Source organism: Cryptomeria japonica, chromosome 6 (genome assembly GCF_030272615.1).
Source record: "Cryptomeria japonica chromosome 6, Sugi_1.0, whole genome shotgun sequence".
NCBI classification, from domain to species: domain Eukaryota; kingdom Viridiplantae; phylum Streptophyta; class Pinopsida; order Cupressales; family Cupressaceae; genus Cryptomeria; species Cryptomeria japonica.
Window position 1 is genome coordinate 52,387,387 of NC_081410.1, and position 22,661 is coordinate 52,410,047.

The 22,661-nt window shown below is 36.2% G+C and overlaps 1 protein-coding gene across 9 annotated transcripts in view; it reads right to left on the minus strand.

The window, feature by feature from the left end:
- Nucleotides 1-19,353, minus strand: part of LOC131064229 (lipid droplet phospholipase 1) — an 87,886-nt gene extending 68,533 nt beyond the window's left edge. For 3 of the 9 annotated variants that reach the window (XM_057998315.2, XM_057998321.2, XM_057998320.2), the window contains exon 1: nucleotides 18,894-19,350. In XM_057998315.2, coding sequence (XP_057854298.1) covers nucleotides 18,894-19,021 — 128 coding nt within the window. In that variant the 5' untranslated portion in view covers nucleotides 19,022-19,350. Of the gene's footprint in view, nucleotides 1-18,893 lie in introns of all 9 variants that reach the window. The other 6 variants (XR_009111226.2, XR_009111225.2, XM_057998318.2 and 3 more) reach the window with 5 other exon arrangements.
- Nucleotides 19,354-22,661: the final 3,308 nt, after the last annotated feature.

Genomic DNA, 22,661 nt, shown 5'->3' on the forward strand with positions numbered 1-22,661 from the left:
GTATGTTGTAATGTCCCCTATTTATAGGCTGTCAATTCCCAAAGGGAAACATACATTACTACCTACCATGTTACAGTAATTACGAATTAATGACTAGGGTCGTTCATAGTACAGTTAGGCATTGTCCTTATTCAGGCCTAATCTTAATCCCCTTCGAATTTCTAATCCTAGATGGAGACTTGGTTGTTTAGGGCGCCATGATACCATCTCCCTAATGCAGCCCAGATGACCGGAACCTCAGTCCATTCACCCTTGAGGCCCGCAGCCCAGATTTCAGGATCATGAGTTCTTTCACCCTTGAGGCTCATCAATCATGAGATGGTTTTACTCTGCCTCTCCCTAACAGCATCACACCACTCCTCAAGAAAAAGGAATTAGAACTGGTTAAGAGCTTGGGACTGTAAATATGTCAATATCTTGTTGTACTATGAATATATATGAAAGTAGGTATGACTGTCATACATATTGCAGTCTATATGGATATTACTATTAAATTCTGCATAAGAACACTATCAAGCTTCATATATTAAGCACATCCCCATGCATACCACCAAGAACAAGGATGTTACTGCCTGTAACTTAATAACAGTTCTGATCTGATCGGATCCATGGTGATGTCACTGTATGCTTTTGATTCCTTTCCTTTATATCTCTCAATGTGAGGGAGAGGTCACGCCTCTTCATCATGTATACCCTTTGGCAAGAGACACACCCTTTCACCATTAGCACCCTTTGAAAGAGTACAACTCTTCATTATTTCTGCACTTATGATTCCCAAATTATCCCCCCTTCAAATGAGTTCTCTTCTCCCTTTTATACCTCATATTTGGGGTAGTCACAACTTATCATTTCATGCCTTTCGACCATTCATTAATTTTAATCATATTTTTTTTATATTTTTTTAATATGTTTTTATATAATAATTTAATTTTTATTTTTGTTCTTTTGTATTTTAATTTTATTATTATTATTAAATTATATTTCAAGTGGGGACATTACATGTGTACCTGATAGCTATGATTTTTTTTTCAATTGATTTTTCCTTTACATGGGTGAACCCCTCTACCCAAGCACGCACCTAACAATGAGGCTTTCAAACTTTGATGTGAGCTAAAAAAAAATCTTCATTGAACTATACACCTACACCCTAGACACAGCTTTGACAATTGGATTTAAAAGTTCTCTTGGTGAGGTGCACCCCACAACCCCTCACGCACACTTCTACATTGGTTTGAATCTTTACATTCAACGTTTGAGTTTATTAAATGTGCCCTTGTCCCTAGGCACACACCTAATAACTATGCTTTTTGAACATTGAATTTGTCCTTTATTGAGGTGCACGCTTGAACCCAAAGCATGCACCTAATAACTAAGTTTTTTGAACTTGGAATTTTTCCTTTATTGAGGTGTACACTTGCCCCCAAGCATGCACCAAATGAACTTGCCTCCTTTATGAGAAGTGTTCCTCAAGTCAAACACACACGTAACAATTCATAACAAATTTTAACAAAAAATACTCTTTTTGTAGGCATGGACCTAACAATGGGTTTTTGTGAACCAATCCTTTTTACCCCTTTATGAGGTGTGCCCTTAGTCTCAAACACACACCTATAGATTGGTTGAATATCATTCATCCTTTGTATGGAAGAGCCACTGCCCTGAGATGCATGCCTGATTATTGGAATGTAATCACACCTTGCATTGATTTCCTTAAGATAGATGCATCCTAATTCTTCCATATGCACCTATACACTATTAGCCAACTTCTGAATTTTATAGCTTCATTCCAAGGTGCATCCTCAACCCTTGCTTGACATGCACTCTTGTATTAGCCTAAAAAAATTTAGAATCACAATGTCAGAGGAGCAACCAAGCCTTCCAATACTCACGTACCTTTAACAATATATAGAGCCTTTGAACTACCCTTTGTGTGCAAGCACGCCATTAGACAAACTCAAGACCTTTCCGTACCATCTCTCATGGTGCCACTCTAGTCTCTTGTACCACTTTGCTTCCACATACCACCAAGCATATAAGAAGATTTGGTATACTAAGCAGTTTGCTACATAGAAAGAATTGTTTTTTATGTGTCATTACTCCTCCACATATCAATGAGTATATAAAACGGTGTGGCATATTTGGCAAATTGGCTATCAAAAAAGCCTCCAATACAAAGCTTGCAAACTTGGTAGAAGTTGTTTAGCATATCTCAACAAACAGCAATACATATCAGTAGATATTTAGAAGCAAGATAAGCATAATAAATTCTATTAAGAGAATAAACATTGAGTTTTGGATTAACAATTACCAATACTTGGTGAACAGTAATTTCAGCAACGTGCAGGCTTGACAATTATCATTAGAAATCTAATTGCAAAATAGCACTTATTTATATTGTGTTATAAAATTACTGCATAAAAATAAATAAAAAGCTATTTATTACAAAATCCTATCAACTAAGTTGTAGATTGAATTTATTACAAATTATGACTTAACACATCTCTTGCATGTCAAAAGATCTAAAGATAGATTACAAATAGCTTACAATAGGCCATAAATAGCAAACACTAAAAATAGCAGACTCCTCATTCTAAAAATGAAGACAATTTAATTAGCTCCAACTAAAAATAGTAAACCGTAGAATATGCTCCTATTTGCAAATGATGACAGTTAAATAGTGCAATTATTTTTAGTAGGAACTATTTATAATTTTACGGCATGGGCTAAAAATAGATAGACAGCTTTGAATGGTGCAAGCTAAAAATAGACTTCTAGATAGATGGCTCTAGATGGCTTTCATGACTTTGTGGATTTTACTCTTATCATGGCTAACCCTCTAGAAAATATCAAAAATCCTACTTTGACATTTTGAATCCTTTCAATAAGCATGCACTTCTGCTTTACACATGCACTAAAACACTATAAAAAAGTATTGAACTTGCACTTTTGATTTCCTTTCCATAGGTGTGGACTTTGTCACCGAGTGTCCACCTAGTAACTATAACTTTTTAATATAAGATTTTTCCTTTATATAGGTGAGCCCCTCTACCCAAGTGTGCACTTGACAATGGGGGTTTTCAAACTTTGATGTGAGCTGGAAGAATTCTTTGTTGAGGTACACACTTGCACCCTCGACACACACTAGCAATTGGATTTGAAAGTTCTCATAGTGAGGTGCAACCCGCAACCCTTCACATGCACTGGTACATTGGTTTTGAATCTTTGCATTTAACATCTGATTTTTCCTTCATGAGGTGCGCCCTTGCCCCTAGGCACATACCTAATAACTATCTTTTTTTAACATTGAATTTTTCCATTATTGAGGTGCACCCTTGCCCCCCAATGCACACCTAAAAACTAGGTTTTTTGAACTTTGAATTTTTCCTTTATTGAGGTACACCCTTGCCCCTAGGCATGCACCTATACATTGAGCATTGAATTTTCAAAATGAACTTGCCTCCTTTATGAGGTATGTCCACCAAATCTTATATGCACCTAACAATTCATGACAGATTTTGACAAAAATTCCTCTCTTTGCATAGGCTCACACCTGACAATGGGTTTTTGTAAACCAATCTGTTTTTTAAATTTATGAGGCACACTCTTAGTCTCAGGCACACACCTATACATTGGTTGAATTTCATTCATCCTTTGTACGAACATGCCCTTGTTCTAAGATGTATGCCTAAATATTGGAATATATCATGCCTTGCACTAATCTCTTTAAGATAGATGCACCAAGAATCTTCCACACACGCCTACACACTATTAGCAAAATTTTGAATTTTGTAACTTCATTACAAGGTGTGTCCCCAATCCTTGATGCACACCCTTGCATTTGCCTCAAAAAATTTAGAATTTTACAACTTACATTGTGGTGCAGCCTTGACATGAGGCGTGCATTTATATATACCTGACATACCTCTAAATTATCACTTTGAAGTTGAATATCTTCAATCGTGTTCATCTCCACCTTTCAAGTGCACATATTTGTATTGCATTTTTGGAACTCATTTACTGACATATTCCATCCTCCTTTAACAAACACACCTTAGACCCTTAAATTGCACCTGTGTGTATAATAATATTGAAGTAACTCCATTAATAGGTGTGTCTGGCTCCCCTAGTGCACAGCTCAATGCATTGACTTGTATTTTGAAAACCAACATCCTTTGGTTAAGTGTATCTGATTCCAAGCATGAACCTGTGAATGGTGTTTTAAATTTTGCCTTGAAAGTTTTTTTCTGCAGAGTCAAGTGCACCCTTAGGCTCTAGTTTTTATCAAAATTCTCCTTTGAGAACTTAATTCCTCCAATTCAAAATGCTCAATTCCACAATCTTGAGAAGATGAGAAAAGGACAAATGATGACAAGACATAAAAATCAAGATGATTCCTAAAGGCTTTGCACTAGTCAATTTGAAATTTGACACAATACAAAAAATTTGTAAGGTACAACATTGACAATTGCAGACTAGCATGGTCTGAATTGTCAAAAAGCTAGAAAAATGTACTTGAAGTATGCCATTGCTCCCATCAAGATGCAACCAATTGAGTGCGGCACTCCATATGTAATTTGGGAGGACGTGTAAAAGATGTATGAGATTAGTGACACCTATCAATTGGTCAATTTGACTGTGGAACTAGGTAGTCTCAAGGTTGAGGATGTGCACAATATCCTTGTCTATTTGAATAAGTTGGTATTGGGACCAAGAATGCGGCTCTAGAAGAAACCTCTTGGGAGGATTAAAAGTAGATTTACTCTCATGCAAGGTGATGATAAAATGAAAAACGTGTCATGTGAGTATATTAAGAAACGTGTATTGGTAAAAGTATAAAATTTGAAATTGTTGTATCTACTGGGTTCATCATACCCACAATGTGATGTCCCCTACTTGGAAGCTGTCATATTTCCAACAATTATTATACATTACTGAATGCATTACCAAGTTATTATGCCTTTTTACAACTAATTCTGCATTTCATAATTCATAGCCTTCTATATTATGATCTAACCTTGTTACTACCAAACTCTAAGGGAGGAAGGGGTGATTACGTTGCCAGGGCCTTGAGAAACCAAACTACAACAGGCTCCCTCAAGGTTTACGGATGCAGACCCTTACCCCATCTCAGTACTACCTAATTGGCTAGAATTAGAGCGCCTTTCCCTTTGCACAAATCATTCTTATCCTCCATAGGCATTAGCTATAAATATAATAGTCTTTCATGTACTATGAATGTATATGAAATTAAATATGACTGTCATACATATTGCATTCTATATTAATATTATTATTAAATTCTGCATAAGAACATTATCAGGCTTCACATATTAAGCACATCCCCATGCATACCACCAAGAACAAGGCATGTTACTGCCTGTAACTTAATAACAGTTCTGATCTGATTGATGGTGATATCCCTGGATGCTTTTGATTCCTTTCCTTTATATCACTCAATGTGAGGGAGAGGTCACACCTCTTCATCATGTATGCCCTTTGGCAAGAGACACACCCTTTGAAAGAGTGCAACTCTTCATTATTTCTGCCCTTTGAAAGGGACACAACCTTTCACAATCAGATCTGCACTTCTGATTCCCAAATTATCCCCCCTCAAATGAGGTTCTCTTCTCCCTTTTATATCTCATGTTTGAGGGAGTCGCAACTTTTTATTTCATATCTTTTGACCATTCATTAACTTAATTAAATTTTAATTATATTCTTTTATATTTTAATTTAATTTTTAATACTTTGATTTTATTATTATTATTTATTATTAAATTCTATTTCAAAGTGGGGACATTACACACAAACCCTTGTGTTTCGACTTTTTAGAAGTAGAATAAGTAGGAGAAAGAGCATTTGAAAGTAGAACATGACAAAAGTTGACCTTTTAAGCAAGTGGATAAGCAGGAAAATTCAAAGTTCAAGGGCATTTGTTAAGGTTGCAAAAAGTTTGCATGTCATAAGAAATCAAGATATTCAATTTGGATTGCAAGACAAAAAAATGTTGGTAAAAGAGTGGATGGATATATTGCAGAAACTGTAGAATTGTCTACTTTTAGTGATGGTGATGCTAGTGGCGTGATAGCATTGTTTGGTGCTACTAAGAAGGCATCATACTAGGTTCACAATAAAAGTGCCATAAGCACATTGGCCATGACAAAGATAGTTTTGATTCCTAGAAACAGGGAGGCAATGGTCAGAAAGTTGTGGTTGGCGATGGTTGTTCAATAACAATTATTGGTGTGGAAATACTGAAATTTAAGAATGGCTTCTTTGACAGTGTCTCATTAACTCCTAGAATGGCGAAGAAACTTTTGTCAATGAGATGGCTTGTTTAGAAGGATACAAGATTGAGTTTCTTGGAAATAGGTGTTGGATTAGAGATCCAAAAGAAAGATTCCCTATCATTGCAACTAGGACTTCTATGGATAACTGGTCGATCTTCGACAATTTTTGTGGTAGAGAGAATCAAGCATCAATTGCCTCAATGGATGATGCTAGTCGTTTGTGGCAAGAGAGGTTGGAACACCTCAACTACCAAAGTATTGCTTTCTTTAAGAGACATAATATGGAGCATGGTGTTCCACATATCACTACATCCTAGGGTGTTCACGAAGGGTGTGTGTATGGGAACCATCATAGAGAACCCTTTGATTAGAACACTGCATGGAGAGCATCAGAGAAATTTGAGTTGGTGTATAGTGTCTTGATGGATACACAACTAGTAAACTAACGTAATGGTTCAAAGTATGTTTTGCTCTTCATTGATGACTTTAGCAAAAGACGTGGGTTTACTTTTTGAAGGACAAAGTGTTGTCTACTTTCAAGGTCTTCAAGTAAGAAGTTAAGAACCAATATGGTAAAAAGATCAAGAACTTACAAGCAAATAATGGCATGAAATATGCCACCCACACATTCACAAATTTTCTTATACAACATGGCATCATGAGAGAATCGATGACTCCTCATACTCCAAAACAAAACAAGTTAGCTGAGAGAAAGAATCATACACTCATGGAGATGGCCAAGTGTATGTTGTAGGCTCAAAAGTTACCTAAGGCTTATTGAGCAAAAGCCATGAACCATGCTTGCTATATTGGTAATTGGGTGCCAACAAAGGTTGTGAAGAGGTGACTCCTATGGAGAAATAGAATGGCAAGAAGCCTTGCTTGTCTTACTTCAATGTCATTGGATGTGCTTCTTACACACATTTCTTGATAAGAATAGGAAGAAACTTGATGTGATGAGTCAACGGTGATTTTTTGTCAATTATGGTGAAGAATTCAAGGCATGAAGACTATGGGCTCCAATGATTAAGAAGGTCCTCACTCCAAAGATGTGATATTTGATGAAGGGAAGGGTGGGAAGAAACTTGATCTGAAGAGTCAAAGCTGCATTTTTGTCAATTATAGTGAAGAATTCAAGGCATGAAGACTATGGGCTCCACTAATTAAGAAGGTCCTATCTCACAGAGATGTGATATTTGAAGGGAAGAGTGGACTAGATGGTAAACATGCTATGATTCCCAACCTACAACTTTTAATATGTGCCTCCCACTTAGGGTTCCACAATGTTGAATTTGAAAACTACAAATGAAGGGGGAATAAAGCACAATCACTAAGCAAGTTGAGAAAGGAGAAGAGATTACGCAAGAGAGGCTAGAAGCCTCTAGCAATGAAAGAAAAATGCCTAAACAGGTCAAGTAGACCCTCCATAATGCTTTGATGGAGGTAGATGTGTCAAATGCTTGAAAGACAAGAAGATTATTTGCAAACCATGATTTGATGGAGAAGATACAAGATTTGTATGATCCAAAGACTTAGAGGGAAATCAAGGGCAATTTGCATTGTAAAGCAGCAATGCATGATGAATTTGGTTTTCTCATGAAGAGTCAAACTTGAAAGTTGTGTCAGCTATCCAAAGGTAAGGTCATTGGTTGCCAAAGGGTGTACAAGACCAAGTTCACCTCAAAAGGAAAGTTGAGAAATATAAAGCTAGACTTGCAGCCAATCGTTACTCACAAACTGAAGGCAGTGACAATATTGAGACGTCTGCTTCAATTGCAAGGTTCATGACAGTGAGGACGATTCTTGCAATTGCAGCAAAGTATAAGTGGCAAGTGTATCAGTTGGATGTAAAGAGTGTTTCTTTGTGGTGTTTTGAAAACTCTCTAGATGAGGAACATTGGGTTTGTCGATTGAAGAAGTCATTGTGGCTTGTAGTAGGCACCTTGTGCATGGTGATAGAAGATTGATCAATATCTTCAAGAGTTGGGTTGCAAGAACTTTGAAAGAAGATGTTATGAAGACTGATTAGGAATGTTTTATCATTCTTCTCTATGTGAATGATCAGATTCTAAGAGGGAACAATGTTGATTTGATTACTAAAACAAAGAAGCAATTAGTTTGAGATGATTGATTTGTGGTCGCCTCGCTACTTTATGGCTTTACAAGTTTAGTGAAAGCAAGATAGGTTTTTTGTCTTATGGTCAAAGTATGCTAAACATTTGTTAACAAGCTTTAGGATGGAGGATCCAAAGGTTGCTAAAACTACATGTGATCCTAGCACTAAGTTGTCAAAGGATATAGGGATAGGAATGATAGATCCTATAGAGTATCAAAGCCTAGAGGCAAATTTGCTATATCTTACCACACTTGCCCTAAAATATCTTTTGTTGTTGGATTGGTGGCCAATAATGCAAGAACCACAAAGTAGTCACGTGAAAGTTGCAAAGCATATTTTGAGATTTGTGAAGGACACTTTGGATATTGGACTTGAATTTAAGAGACGAGGTGCATGCATTCTCCATGGCTACACAAATTCAAATTGAGTAAGTAATCCTAACGACAAGAGGTCTACTTCAAGTTGTGTCTTCATGTTGGGAGATTCTTTATTTTCATGGTCTTTTAACAAGTAAAATATTGTTGCAGAATCAACAAAAGAGGCAAGAATACATTGGACTAGCTCAAGCATCAAATGAAGCAATGTGGTTATAGGAGATGCTAGATTGCATGCACATGTCAAAAGATGTGTTGATGATTCATTGTGACAATCAAAGTGCTCTTTAGATTGCAAAAAATGCAATTTTTCAAGGAACAACTAAGCATACAAAGATCAAGTATCACAAGATTCATGAACTATTGGAGCTTCAAAAGATTTTAATTGGCTATACCGGGACGAAGGATCAAGTGGTGGATATCTTCACCAAGCCATTGATGGAGATCTCGCAAGTTCATCAAGTTTTGGCGGTATTTATGTCTCAAAGAGCTTGTCATGAAGGTTGGATTGTCATTATGATATTCTCTTATTTGTCTATGTACTATTTGTGCTACACTGAATGTGTTGTAAATCCTCGAGTTTCACATTAAGGGGTGATGTTAGAGCATTAATGTTACATTGTATATATGCCTTATAGTGCTTTAATGCCTATGAGTTAACCAGTCATCTTTAATGCCTATAATATTTAGGGTGTGTGGATTTATCCCACATTAATTGTATCTCATAGGTCACTGATTTAGTGACTTTAATTAAAGATATTAGTTGTACTATGATTGTTATTGAAGATATGAAGCTACTAATAGAGAATTCAAATAGTGAGTTAATGAAGTTAAGGTACCTAAAGTATTCATTTTTTTAATTCATTTATCTAAATGTTCTCACCCTTTTTCCTTCAAATTGCAGGTCTCATGTGAAATGTTTTTCCTAACAAGTTTATCACAACATTTGATAAGGGGGGAAGCCTCTAACGGGCAAAGGTTCAAATCTCATGGCAGCACATTATAATGAGTATAACACTATGTACAGGAGTATCAAACATTCATTTCAAATTCAATCTATACCTTGTGATGAATGCTTGTATTTTTCAACTATGTGACGAGCGCCACCTATGTCCTAGAGTCATCCCTTGATGTCCTAGCAACAATGTTACTAGTGGCTTAGGCTTAAAACACATGCTTACTTCATTCTAACTATGATTAGGTATAACTTTAAAGAGGTGCGTAGTTTTCTACGTTTGTAAACAATGGCGAAAATTCTCATGTTTGATCACAACCTAATTTCTAACTTCCTTTAGTATCATATTTTAGGCAAAAAGCTTGATTCTTATAAAATATAAATATTGTTTCATTGAAATTGAAGTAAATCTTCATTTTTCAATCCCAAATACTTTTTAAGGATATTTAAAAACTAGCCAAATGACAAATGTTGGCCACTAAAATTCTCATTCAGATCATAATTGCCCCACTTGAATGTAAATTTTTAGTTGAATTGCCACCACATAGGGAAGTTTCAATGCTATACAAGAACACCTAGTCCATTTGTTATAGTGTTCATCTGCCCCTTAATTAGCACTAAGCAAAATGGTACACAAAATGTCAGGAATAATGTGTAGCATGTGATAACTGCAAATATAATTGTAAGTTATATATAGAGAGAGAGAATAACTTACAATTATATATATATATATATATATATATATTAAGGGATTCATCAAGAAAAATTCTCAAAGGTAGAGCTTTCTTCCTAACAAAGAGCACTAATGATGAGGTGGAAGTGGAAGCAATCACTAAGAGAATGAAATTAGCTAGAAGTCTCAAAGCTAAACACCTTGTGGTTAAGGGTAAGCAAAATTTGCAAAAACAATGCAACTAGTCACTAATTGTGCCTACCAATGATCCAATTCAAATGAGTACGTTGGTTTATTCCTCTACATGTTAACATGATTCTTGAGGCCAAGCAAATTGCAAATAAATTGTTGTTTTTCCAAAACGCCATGGTTTACACACAATTAAACTATTTTTTTTTACCCATAGAATACTTGATTTTTAATTTTAGTCAAAACTGTCATTTCTACATTGCAAATTTCAATTTTGCTTAAGCAACCAAATAGTTGATCAATTAAGCACACTTGAGAGCACCGATTCATCAATGAAAATCCATTGCATTCTTCTTCCATTAGGGCCTAACACTCATGTATTTTGAAGGGCACAAAGATTGGTTAAAAGCAATAAAATTATGAAAAATGGCATGCACCAAGATTTCCCTTTAAATGTTGTCATGACTCCTAAAGCCAATAAAATTGCAAAAAAAGGAGTATTTTTTCAAAAAACTACAGTTCACTCATCATTTAATTTTCTTTTTTCAATTTTCTTGTCAAATGCTTGTTTTTTAAAATTTCAGTAAAAACCTTGGTTTTACAAAGTAGATTTCAATTTTTCCAAAGTAACCAAGACACACAATGGCAGTCATTCTTCGATAATATTCATTTCATTCTCATTCAGTTGGGGCCCAATTACTACTTTATGACCTCAACACCCATGTTTTTTGAAGGGTTTGGGGCTTAGTTAAAAGTGATTACATTATGATAAAAAGCATGCATCATGAAGATTCATATGGCATAGATGGCATTTACATGGACTTGGTAGTAGGGTCTCCAACCCTTAACCTCACCCTAAGTCATGACAAGGAATGCACCAAAGGTATTGCTCCTCTACCCCATTGGGAGACGGCACCTACAAACCCCCAGTCTAATATGTAAAAGTGAAGAAATAAAAATTGTTCTGGGCTGCACTGGATAGAAAAGCAGAATTTTTTCCTTTATTTGCCTTAACTTTATTTTTTAATTGCATTAGTTTCCTCTTCTTTTTTTTCTGCATTTTTTGAATTCCCAATTTTTCCCCAATTTTTTTCCAATTAAATCCCAAGTAATTGAATTACAATTATAATTTGGTTTGTAAAGTCAATCTCCATAATTAATGCTACTACATTTGAAAATGATTCATTGTTGATCATCAATGGGATGATATCAGATAGTTCATGCTGAATAATTGGAATGCTTTTCTTGAGGAAACTTGCTCCTTAATCATTGGTTTTGAAGAATTGTTCTTCCACATTGCTATAGGGAAGCCAACAAATAGGCAGATGTTCTTGCTAGTGCTGATCTAGACCAACTTTCCTTCCCAGCAGTTATTAGTCATGAGTGTGACTCTTGCCAAAATTCATGTGGTAATTGGTGATGATGCTCAGTATTCGGTAAGAGGTTTTGGCAATACTTCTTTAAATTTAGAATCTGGTATCTCCTTGCATCTTAGTGATATCTTATTTGTTCCTGGAATTAAAAGAAACTTAATCTCCATTTATGCCCTAGAAGATAAAGGTTATCAAATAGCATTTTCTGAGGGTAAAGTACTTGCTTGGCCTAATAAATCTAGTTTTAAATCTGCTCGTGTTATTGGAAATAGATATGATAGTTTGTATAAGCTTTCAGCTAAACCTGTTCGAGCACTCATCCATGAAGCTCCGGAATCTAGCGAGCTATGGCATACAACGCTTGGCCACCTTCACTTTCAGGCACTTCCCTCACTTGAAAAGATAGTTAAAGGTATGCCTAAACTTAGTTATTTTCATGATGATACCTGCAAAGGTTGTGCATTAGGTAAGAACACTAAGAGTCCATTTCATAAAAGTGAAAGTAGAGCTAAGGAAAAATTAGCACTTGTTCATTTTGATCTATGTGGACCCATGTTTGCTCCTTCATCTAGCGGATTTCTATACTATGTTACATTTATAGATAATTTTTCTAGAAAGACTTGGATTTACTTTCTAAAATCTAAAGAATCTGATGAAGTGCTAAATAGGTTTAAAGTATTTAAAGCCCTAGCTGATAATATGTCTGGTAAAAGGATTAAAGTGTTAAGATCTGACAATGGAGGTGAATACACCTCAAGTAGTTTCAATGACTTTTGTGTAGAGACAGAAATTAAGGGGGAGTTCTGCGTTCCCTACAATCCTCAACAAAATAGCGTGGCTGAATGAAAGAATAGAGCCATTGTTGAAGCAGCTAAAGCAATGATTCATGATCAAGATCTGCAGACTTCCTTATGGGCCGAAGCATCCAAGACTGCAGTATACATTCAGAACAGATGCCCTCATCGTGTCCTGAAGAACATAACTCCTAAAGAGGCCTTCACTGGAGTCAAACCGGATATCAGTCACCTAAGGATTTTTGGAAGTCCTGTCTATGTTCATGTGCCAAAGGAAAAGAGAACTAAGCTAGAGCCATCCGGGAAGAAAGGTATCCTTGTTGGATACAGTGAAACCTCCAAAGCATTTCGTATCTACATTCCAGGACAAAGGTATATTGAGGTAAGTAGAGATGTTACGTTTGAAGAAAATATTGATTTTAAGAAATCTAAAGGTTCCCTTGTCAATGATGATAAAGAAGTTAATGATAATCAAAACATGGATATTGATACTAACCCTGAGATTCAAAATGAGTCTATTGAGCCTCCCAAACCTATTGAGCATGGTGATCCTCCTGAGCCACTGGATTCAACTGATGGACCTAGAGATATTGCAGTTAGCAAGAAAAGGCCACTTTGGGTTAGGAACACAATTCAAGAAGCATAAAAATTTGCAGCTCCTAGTGGCACTTTCAGAGAAAGTAGGAGACCTCAGAAGTTCTCCAACTATATTGCAATGATGTGCAACATCATTGAGACTAAACCATCCAGCATAGAAGAAACTATGAACCAACAAGCATGGAAATTAGCTATGGACGAAGAGTATCAATCCATCATCAAGAATGATGTCTAGGATATTGTACCTAGACCTAAAGGTAAGTCTGTTGTTTCTTCTAAATGGCTGTTTAAAATTAAACATGTTGTTGATGGTAGTATAGAGAAATATAAAGCTAGATTTGCAGCTCGTGGTTTTTCTCAAAAGGAAGGCATAGATTATGAAGAAACATTTGCTCCTATTGCTAGATATACTTCTATTAGAACTATTATAGCCATTGCTGCAGCTAAGGGTTGGAAGTTACATCAGATGGATGTAAAGACTGCCTTCCTTAATGGTGTCATTGAGGAAGAAGTCTATATTGAGCAACCAGAAGGATATGAGACTCACAATAGAGAATCTCATGTATGCAAATTAAAGAAAGCTCTTTACGGCCTCAAGCAAGCTCCTCGAGCTTGGTATGAAAGAATTGATAAGTACTTGGTTAGTTTAGGGTTTTGTAAGAATGATGTTGATCTTAACCTTTACTTTAAAGTATTTAATGGTGAAATGCTAATTCTGGTTTTACATGTGGATGATTTATTTCTAACTGGCGAAGATAGTCTCATCATTAGGTGTAAGAAAGAATTAGCTACTGAATTTGAAATGAAGGATCTAGGTCTAATGCATTACTTTCTAGGGTTAGAAGTGTGGCAAAGACCTAATGAAATCATTCTAAGTCAAGGAAAATATACTGTTGATATTTTGAAGAGATTTGAAATGTTGGATTGCAAACTTATGTCTACCCCTATGCAAACTAACTTGAAGAAATTGAGTTTATCTGCAGCTAACTCTGATTTTGCAGATCCTTCTAAGTACAGGCAATTGATTGGATCATTGATGTATCTAGTTAACACTAGACCAGACATTTGTTATGTAGTGAGTGCACTCAGCCAGTTTATGAACAAGCCAAAGCATGTTCACCTTGTTGCAGCCAAACATACTCTGAGATACTTGCGTGGAACTGTTGGCTATGGGCTAAAGTATCCAATCAACACTACCGTTACCTTGGAAGGCTACTCAGATTCTGATTGGGCAGGAAGTGTTACCGATAGGAAGAGCACTTCGGGTATCTGTTTCAGTTTGGGTTCTGTTGTGATTTCTTGGGCCAGCAGGAAACAGTCCTCAGTAGCCTTGAGTACTGCAGAAGCTGAGTATATTGCATCGAGTGTTGCATCGAGAGAAGCAGTGTGGCTTCGAAAGCTTCTTGTTGGGTTGTTTGGACAACCTTGGGAACCCACAGTTATTCATTGTGATAATCAAAGTTGTATTAAAATGTCTGCTAATCCTGTGTTTCATGACATATCAAAACATGTGGAAACTCACTATCACTATGTTCGTGATATGGTACAAAGAGGTGCCTTACAGCTGAAATATGTCAACACTGATCAGCAGGTTGCAGATATTCTCACCAAGCTCCTTGCTCGTGTGAAGTTTGAATACTTCATATATAGGCTTGGAATTGTGGAGAATCCAGCTATGACTGAGAGGGGGTTTCAGTCTCAGTGATGCATTAAGTTGCATCCTCCACCCTCTGTGGGCAATGCATGGTGGAGTCACCCTCTGCGGGCAATGCAAGGTGGATCCATCCTCTGCGGGCAATGCAAGATGGAAAGTTTTGTTATTTTCTTGCAGGTTACATTCATCCTTTGCGAGCAATGTAAGATGAATGTTGGTGTAAATAAATATTCAACATGGATATTATTACACTTTACTTAAGTTAACTTAGGATAATGCATCTCTTCGTAGTTTGGATATGAGACACTTAGGGAAGTGTGCACATAGAGATATAACTTGTAGGAGAAATTCCACCTTTTGTGGTCTTATCTTGCTATTACACTCCACATTCGGTGGGTCATCCAGCTCTTGTGGAATATTATATTATTTCTCCTACCTGCCCCTAGTATTTCCTACCTACCCTTGTTTCTCATTGAGCCACATGTCATGATTGTGTGCTCGTATATCCATATGGCCTTGCCTATATAAGCAGACTCATATTCATTGTATTGGTTAATCCAGTTGATCGTTTTGTATATTGATGAGAATATAGTTTGTTCTTGTCATTCTTTTGTCTCTCTTTTATACTTTTCATTGTGCTCTTGATCTTGGCAAAATCTCACAATGAATCTCATAAAGAAGTCCATGATGCATGATTACACTATTTGCTAGAATCCTCCCTAGCTAAGAGGGAGTGTTGAAATTAGTAGCTAGCTCGGATTATGCTAGCCCAGATCGTCAAACTTTAATATTGCTAAAAGCAATTAGAGTTTGAATTCACACAAATAACGACTTTTATAAGGCTGGCCCTATTTGAGCGTGTAAGCATAATGTAACGTGTTCCAAGGCAAGACCCAAATTGGGTGATTAAGCAAACTTAATGTAACGTGTAACGAGGCAGGTTCTATTAATCAGTTTAATTGTAAAATATGATTTATGTAAGCAAGCCGACTTGCTAACTTGACACCTCAAGTCAAGTATATAAACAAGTAAATTGTATGGCATTATTCATATATTCATTTTCATACATGGCGAATTGTCCTCAAACACCAAAATATCTCCTTCATTCAGCCAACTGTTCTCCAGTGACAGCAAACTGATCTCCAATGACAGCGATCTTCATTGGAGGGACAGTGATCATCATTTAAGTGACAGCAAACTGTTCTGGGCAGTGAACCTCGTCCTAGGATCAGCAACCTTCATATCAGTGACTGCAACTCTCCTTGTGGTAGCAACATCCTATTGCAGACTGTGCGTAGTTTGCTGATTGCTTCTCATTGTAAAGATATACATGATAATTGCTTAATAAGATCTGAGAATTAATGCTGGGTTTTTCCTCCAAGAGGGAGGTTTTCCCAGGGTAAACTGTGTTATGTGTTCTTGCATTTCTTTATTTCTGAGTTCTGTTATATCTGATTGCTAAAATTAACATTGTGGTTGTAATGATAATTCAGAAGACATTAATTTTGAGACAATGTTAAGTGTTGATCAAGGCTGGGAGTGCCATATGTTACAATAAATAGACATCACCTATCTCCTTTCCTATATTTAGAATTGTGGCTTTATTGAAGGAATAACAATGAACATGAAGGTGTAGTGGAGAGGCAAAACGAGGGAGAAAAGAATTGCTTCTAAGCTTTGGTATTCACACTATGGAATTGTTTCCAATTGGTGTGTCTGTAATACTTTTTGCATCTGAACTTTTGAGACTTTACCTTGTCAAGATGGTTTTTTGGAAAGAAATCATGAGAATACAAGGAACATACGGACAAGAGTGTACATCGCACAAATTTTCAAAAATTAGTTAAATGGATCCCTAACAAAAGTGTTTAAGTATGGATTTCGAATTTATATGTGAATTTCAAATTTTCAATGCTTCCATAGGCAAAGGAGATTGAAGAATTAAAGAAATTGGAAGCAATGAAGTCTAAGGGTGAAGAGAAGACCCTTTGGGAGAGATGGTTACTATGCATGATGAAATTCAATTTGTGTATAACCAAAAAGAAGAATTAGTGTTGTCTTGCCAAAACTTGGCAAAGAAGGGCATTTTGCTATTGCCGGTGAGCTCACCCTACCTAAATGATAGATGAGGGTTTCATGGGGGCAATCAAGCAACCATTTGTAGGGATGATAGGTTGTTTAGGTGGGATGGAGGAGTGTTCTATATAAAGAACTTGGGTGGAGTAGATGTTGGTATGATGGATCTATTGGAGAGACAAAAGTTGCAAGCCATTCCATGCTAACCCAAAATCCCTTGGCCTGTCTATTCCAACCCCAACCAAAAAGTTTTTTCACAAATTAATTAATGGGCAATTGCAAGAGGTGTCTAAAGGAATCTCATAAGGTGGACGAGTATGGCCTTTATTTTCTATGTTAATGTTGTTCTTCTATTTGTCTATTGATTATAAATTTGGATGTGCTAGGTGGGTCCTATTTTGTCTTGTGGGGATTACGAAGTTTGTTGTTATAAAACGAATTTATGTATGTATCTCAACATAATAGTAGTACCTAGGCTTAATCAGGTTTCTAAAATTAAACAAAATATGATCTTTTTAAGGGCGAGGGCACCAAGTGAACCCTCATTTTACCTATCAAAGAGGAATATCCATCGTTCTTAAGAAAATCGCTTCTACAAGCAATCGATTACAAAAATTGCTAGGACAATATTAGTCAGCCTTATTGATGTGACATATACACAAGCACAAACTAAGCCGCATAATGCAGCCTATATACATCTAGTAACTATAAAAATGTGGCATATACACACCTAAGAACTGGAGCCCACAAAGTGATTCATACAAGCCCAAGAACTAGGAACTAAATTCCCCATAAAAGCCTAAGAACTGGGAACCAAACCCCCATAATATGACCTAAACGAGCCCAAGAACTAAGAACTAAACCCCCATAATGTGAAATGTGACCCATAATGCAACTTAAACAAGCCTTGTAGGGCCCATGAGACCCTATAAGGTGACACACCCATAAGACAATTCATACAAGCCTGAGAACTGAGAACTAAACCCCCATAATATGACCTATACAAGCCCAAGAACTAAGAACTAAACCCCCATAATGTGAAATGTGACCCATAATGCGAATACGACTTAAACAAGCCCTGCAGGGTCCATAATATTCTATAAGGTGACACACCCATCATCTACACCCAATAATGTGCCCTATATGCATGCCAAGAAATAAACCTAATAATGCAACCTATACAAGCGGAGGAATTGGTTTCGCAAATGCAACCTATACATGCCCAAAAGTTAGGTCCAATAATGTGTCCTATACAACCCCAACAACTAAGCCCAAGAATGCAGACCTATACACACCCAAGATCTAAGTCCAATGATGTGTCCTATACACGCCCAAGAGCTAGGCCCAAGAATATGCCTTAAACAAGCCCAGGAGCTAGGTCCAATTGCGTCATGTAAACAAGCCCAGGAACTAGGCCCAAGTGCGTCCCAGTACTGTTCCAAGTTTGCCAAGCAATATATATCAACGATATTATTCTTAAGAATATAGTTTGTGGATCTTTTTAATTTTGTATGCTTAAATATATCTGGAGACCATTTTGTTAACAATATCAATTGCCTGAGCTTGAAATCTCTAATATTAATTTTTACACAAATTTAGATTGAAGGTCAAATAGTGTACAAATATGCAGTTGATCCTTTTCAATCGGTTAAATTGAGAACACAGACTGCCAATTGCAGAATAATAGACGCTGAAAACGCTACTGCCATGAAAACAGAAAACTACAGAACACAAATTAAATGTATGAAACCAAAACCCATGAAGAAAATCCCCTACATTACAAGAAAGAAAAGAGGTCAAACCTTCCGCCAATGCCATTCACCATAACTATGAGGTGATCGCGGACGGGTTTGTCCTCGCCACTCTCTTTGGCCATCAATAGATGTTGCCCTCCATTTTCACTCTCACACAATTCTGCTTCTGAAGCCATTCAAGTTCAAATAACAATAATGGTGATAATGATAAGTTTCTCTCAATTCATGTTGAGATCAAATCAGATCGAATGTTTGCTGTGACCTCGACTCTGCAATTTATGGATTTGTGTTCCGACGCATTTTTTTATTACACGCAAGCAATACATGATATTTAAAGTCCCGAGAAGCAAATCGAACACTTGGCGTTATCGGAAACAAGCTTGCATTTGAAGAAATTGCTTTCGATCGATCGAGTAGTGTAAAGGCAAACGTGATCCGTGCCGTGCTGTTAAAAAGTGTCTGCGTTTTCAACGGCCAAAATAACGAAACAAGCGATACCTTAGATAAACGTCCCCGAAACATTTTATAGACTACCAGAGCACGTTAGTTTCAACAGTGAGTTATTTAATTCTCCTTTGTTTTTTAGGTGGGAGACTCATTGTCATTCTGAAGTTTGCAACTATTTCAAATGGTATCTTGATCTATAGGTCACCTTGTTATTTCTATTTTTATTATATTAAATCTAATTTTGAAGATAGTATCTTAGATTTATAGATATTGTAATTTTGTGTAAAATTGGATTCATGATCCGATGTTATCTCTCTCTTCATTGCACATAATTTTATAAAATTTATCTTTTTTTTGCATGTATTTGTATTCCTATGCATTGATCTTATCTATTTATTTGATACATTTATGCATACCCATGTTTCTATAAATATAATATCCATTATAATTTTGCTCTTTTGTCCTCATTTTTGTTTTTAAAAATGATGAACCATTACATAAAAAATTTGTCAAAAAATAAAAAATTTATTCTATGGCACGCTTCTGGAGGCACAATTTTGCTTCGCCCTTGGACTGGCTTAATCTTCAGTCCATCCTCAAACCACGTTTCAAATTTCATCGTATTTTGGGTTCGTTTGCTATGTTTTTCCTTCAATTTCGAGTTTTTTCTCCTTACAAGTGGGAAATTTTCCTTAAGTTGCAAGTTTTTATGTTTTCCTTTATTTTGGTCTTTGTAGGGAAATTTTTAGTTGATTACAAATGCACTTTATGAAATTATAACTTGCAACTTACTTTTTATTTCTCCCTTGATGCTTTTTGGCTTTTTAAGTCATAATAGGAACTTTTTGGATAAGTTACAAGTTAATTTTAAATTATAAATTTAAAAGTCACTTGTAATTCTTTTATAAAGTTCATATTTAAGTATTTTTACTTGTAATAGGGATTTTATTTCCCTATTACATGTTTTATTTTCTAAGTCACTTGTAGTGGGAATTTTAAATCCCCATTACAAGTTCTTTTTTAAAGTTAAGTTATTAAAACTTGTTGAGGGGATTTTATTTTCCTCTTACAAATTATTATAACTTGTATTTCTCTCTCAAAAACCCGATTTTGCCTTGTGCAATGAAAAGTGACAGTTTAAAACTTGTAAATGAGTTTTCAAAACCCGATTTGCTCTAGAATAGAGATAAAGTGACATTTTAAACTTGTAATATGAAAAAAGAAACCCAATTTCCACAATTACATGTAAAATGAAACTTGTTGCATCTCTCCAAGAATCCAACCAACCAGGGAAGGTGAATTTGTTGAGAGTTTCACCTATTTTTGTGGAGATTTTTTAGGAAGAAGAGGCGTTTTGAATTCTTATGTTATTTTCATGCATATTGAAACTCTTTCCACGCCATTTGGTATATTCATTTGCTGGTTTGAAGGCGAGTTTACAACAACACGTGTTAGCAAAAACACCAAGATTTTGTCCTCCAAAATGCCACAAATCTCTTCTCTCCCATATCGTTTTGCCTTCTCAACCCTAGGCATGGAGATTTAGGGGAGATTTGACTGATTCTTGTGCCATTTTGTAAGGCGTTTTTGCTGTTAAAGACGTTTTTTCAAAAATGTGGCTAAGGTTTTCAAGTTCGATTTGTTGCTTATTTAAAGGTTTTAAGTCTTCATCACAGGGATTATTGCATTTCCTTGGAAGAGCATTTGGATTGAAGCAATGTATGTTTTATTTTGTTTTTGTTTTTATTTTTTGTCTTCTTGTTTTATCTTTCTAGTTGTAAATTTGTGTATATGTTGGTTTTGCCCTAAAATCGGTTTTGTGAGAGAAATTTTCCCCATTGGCAAAGCAATTTTTACATTGCATTGATCTTCCCCATTTTCCCTCTTTACTTGTATTCGGGATTTTAAATCCCGATTACAAGTAGGATAACAATAATTGATCTTCCCATGTGATTAGAATATTTTAATCATCTTTTGGTGAAACTCCAATTCCCTAACTGGTAAAATACCCATTCTTTCAAAATCGGTTTTTAGAACCAGATTACATGTTGAACGTTCTTCCCATTTTCTTGAAAATGATCTTTCCCAAAATCCTTCCATTTTTGTTCATATACTCATTGCCTTTATTTGTACGTTCCATTCACATCATTTCCCACATGTCAAAATCTCATTTTTCACTCATTTCTCCATTTTCCGTTTTACAAGTATACTTGCATTCGGGTTTCAAAAATCAGATTACATGTTTGTTCTTCCCCACTTGTATACTTGTAAAACTTTCCCCAAGATCCAAAATTGGTCAAAGTCAAGTTTCCAACATTCCCATTTATTTCTCATCTTTCTCTCACAAAGTTGTGAAGCGCAAGGGTTAGAGTTCTTCCCATTTAAAGAAGGAAAAATGTTAGTTGCAGTTGATTATGATGTTGCTTTAACACTTTTAAGTCTTCATCGCAGTATACTAGATTGTTCTTCAATGTCAGATTTACCATCATCTCCCATTTCAAAGAAGATGAAGTATAAATATGACAAGTATTAAAATGAAGTTTCTCATTCACAAGTTTCCTCTCCTTTGGATCATGTCAAGGATACGGAGATAGGGCATGTTGACATGTCGGAATTCATTAAAAGGGTGGAGGATCCACACGATAGTAATATGCAGCGGTTGTTGGACAACCACATTCATCGTGCATTTTATTTTCCAGTGGTTGCCCTGGAACCTAAATTTCTTCTTGCTTGCGCTCACCACTTCAACAAGGAGACGAGAACCATTAGAAATGATGATGGTGAGGCAATAATCCACCTTGATGTGGATATTATTGAGCAATTCTTCAGAATACCATCAACACCTTTGTATATGGAGATTTCAAAGGATAGTGCAGCTGAGTACTATGTCAAGAGGGAAAAGGACTGCAAACGCCACATTAACAGATGGATTCATGAGCCACGAGCCGCTTTCACAAGGTGGGCTAAGTTGTACCATTTTGACTTCAAGTGAGAAATTAGAAGCATCATTACTCTCCTCAGCGGGATGTTGGGTCTTGAGCACTCTAATGTTTTTGAGCCCTAGATGTATCAGTTTACCATGTTCATCAAGCAGTCCCATCATATACCATGGGGAGAGATTATCAATGACGCTTTGTGCGAACAACTTGTAGCAGTCCCTACTATCATGACTTTCTACATGAATTCATACTTAGTGTATTTAACAACATCACTTAAACATTTCCCTAGTCTTTCTACCAAGGGTGATCGCTCGCTTATACCTATGTGGGAATATTATGATCAGTTGCCCTTGAGACCCAGCACATTACATTTCAGGAGGGTTCAAGATGCCTTCTTTGGTTACTTCATGTGCTAGTTTGACAAGACTCT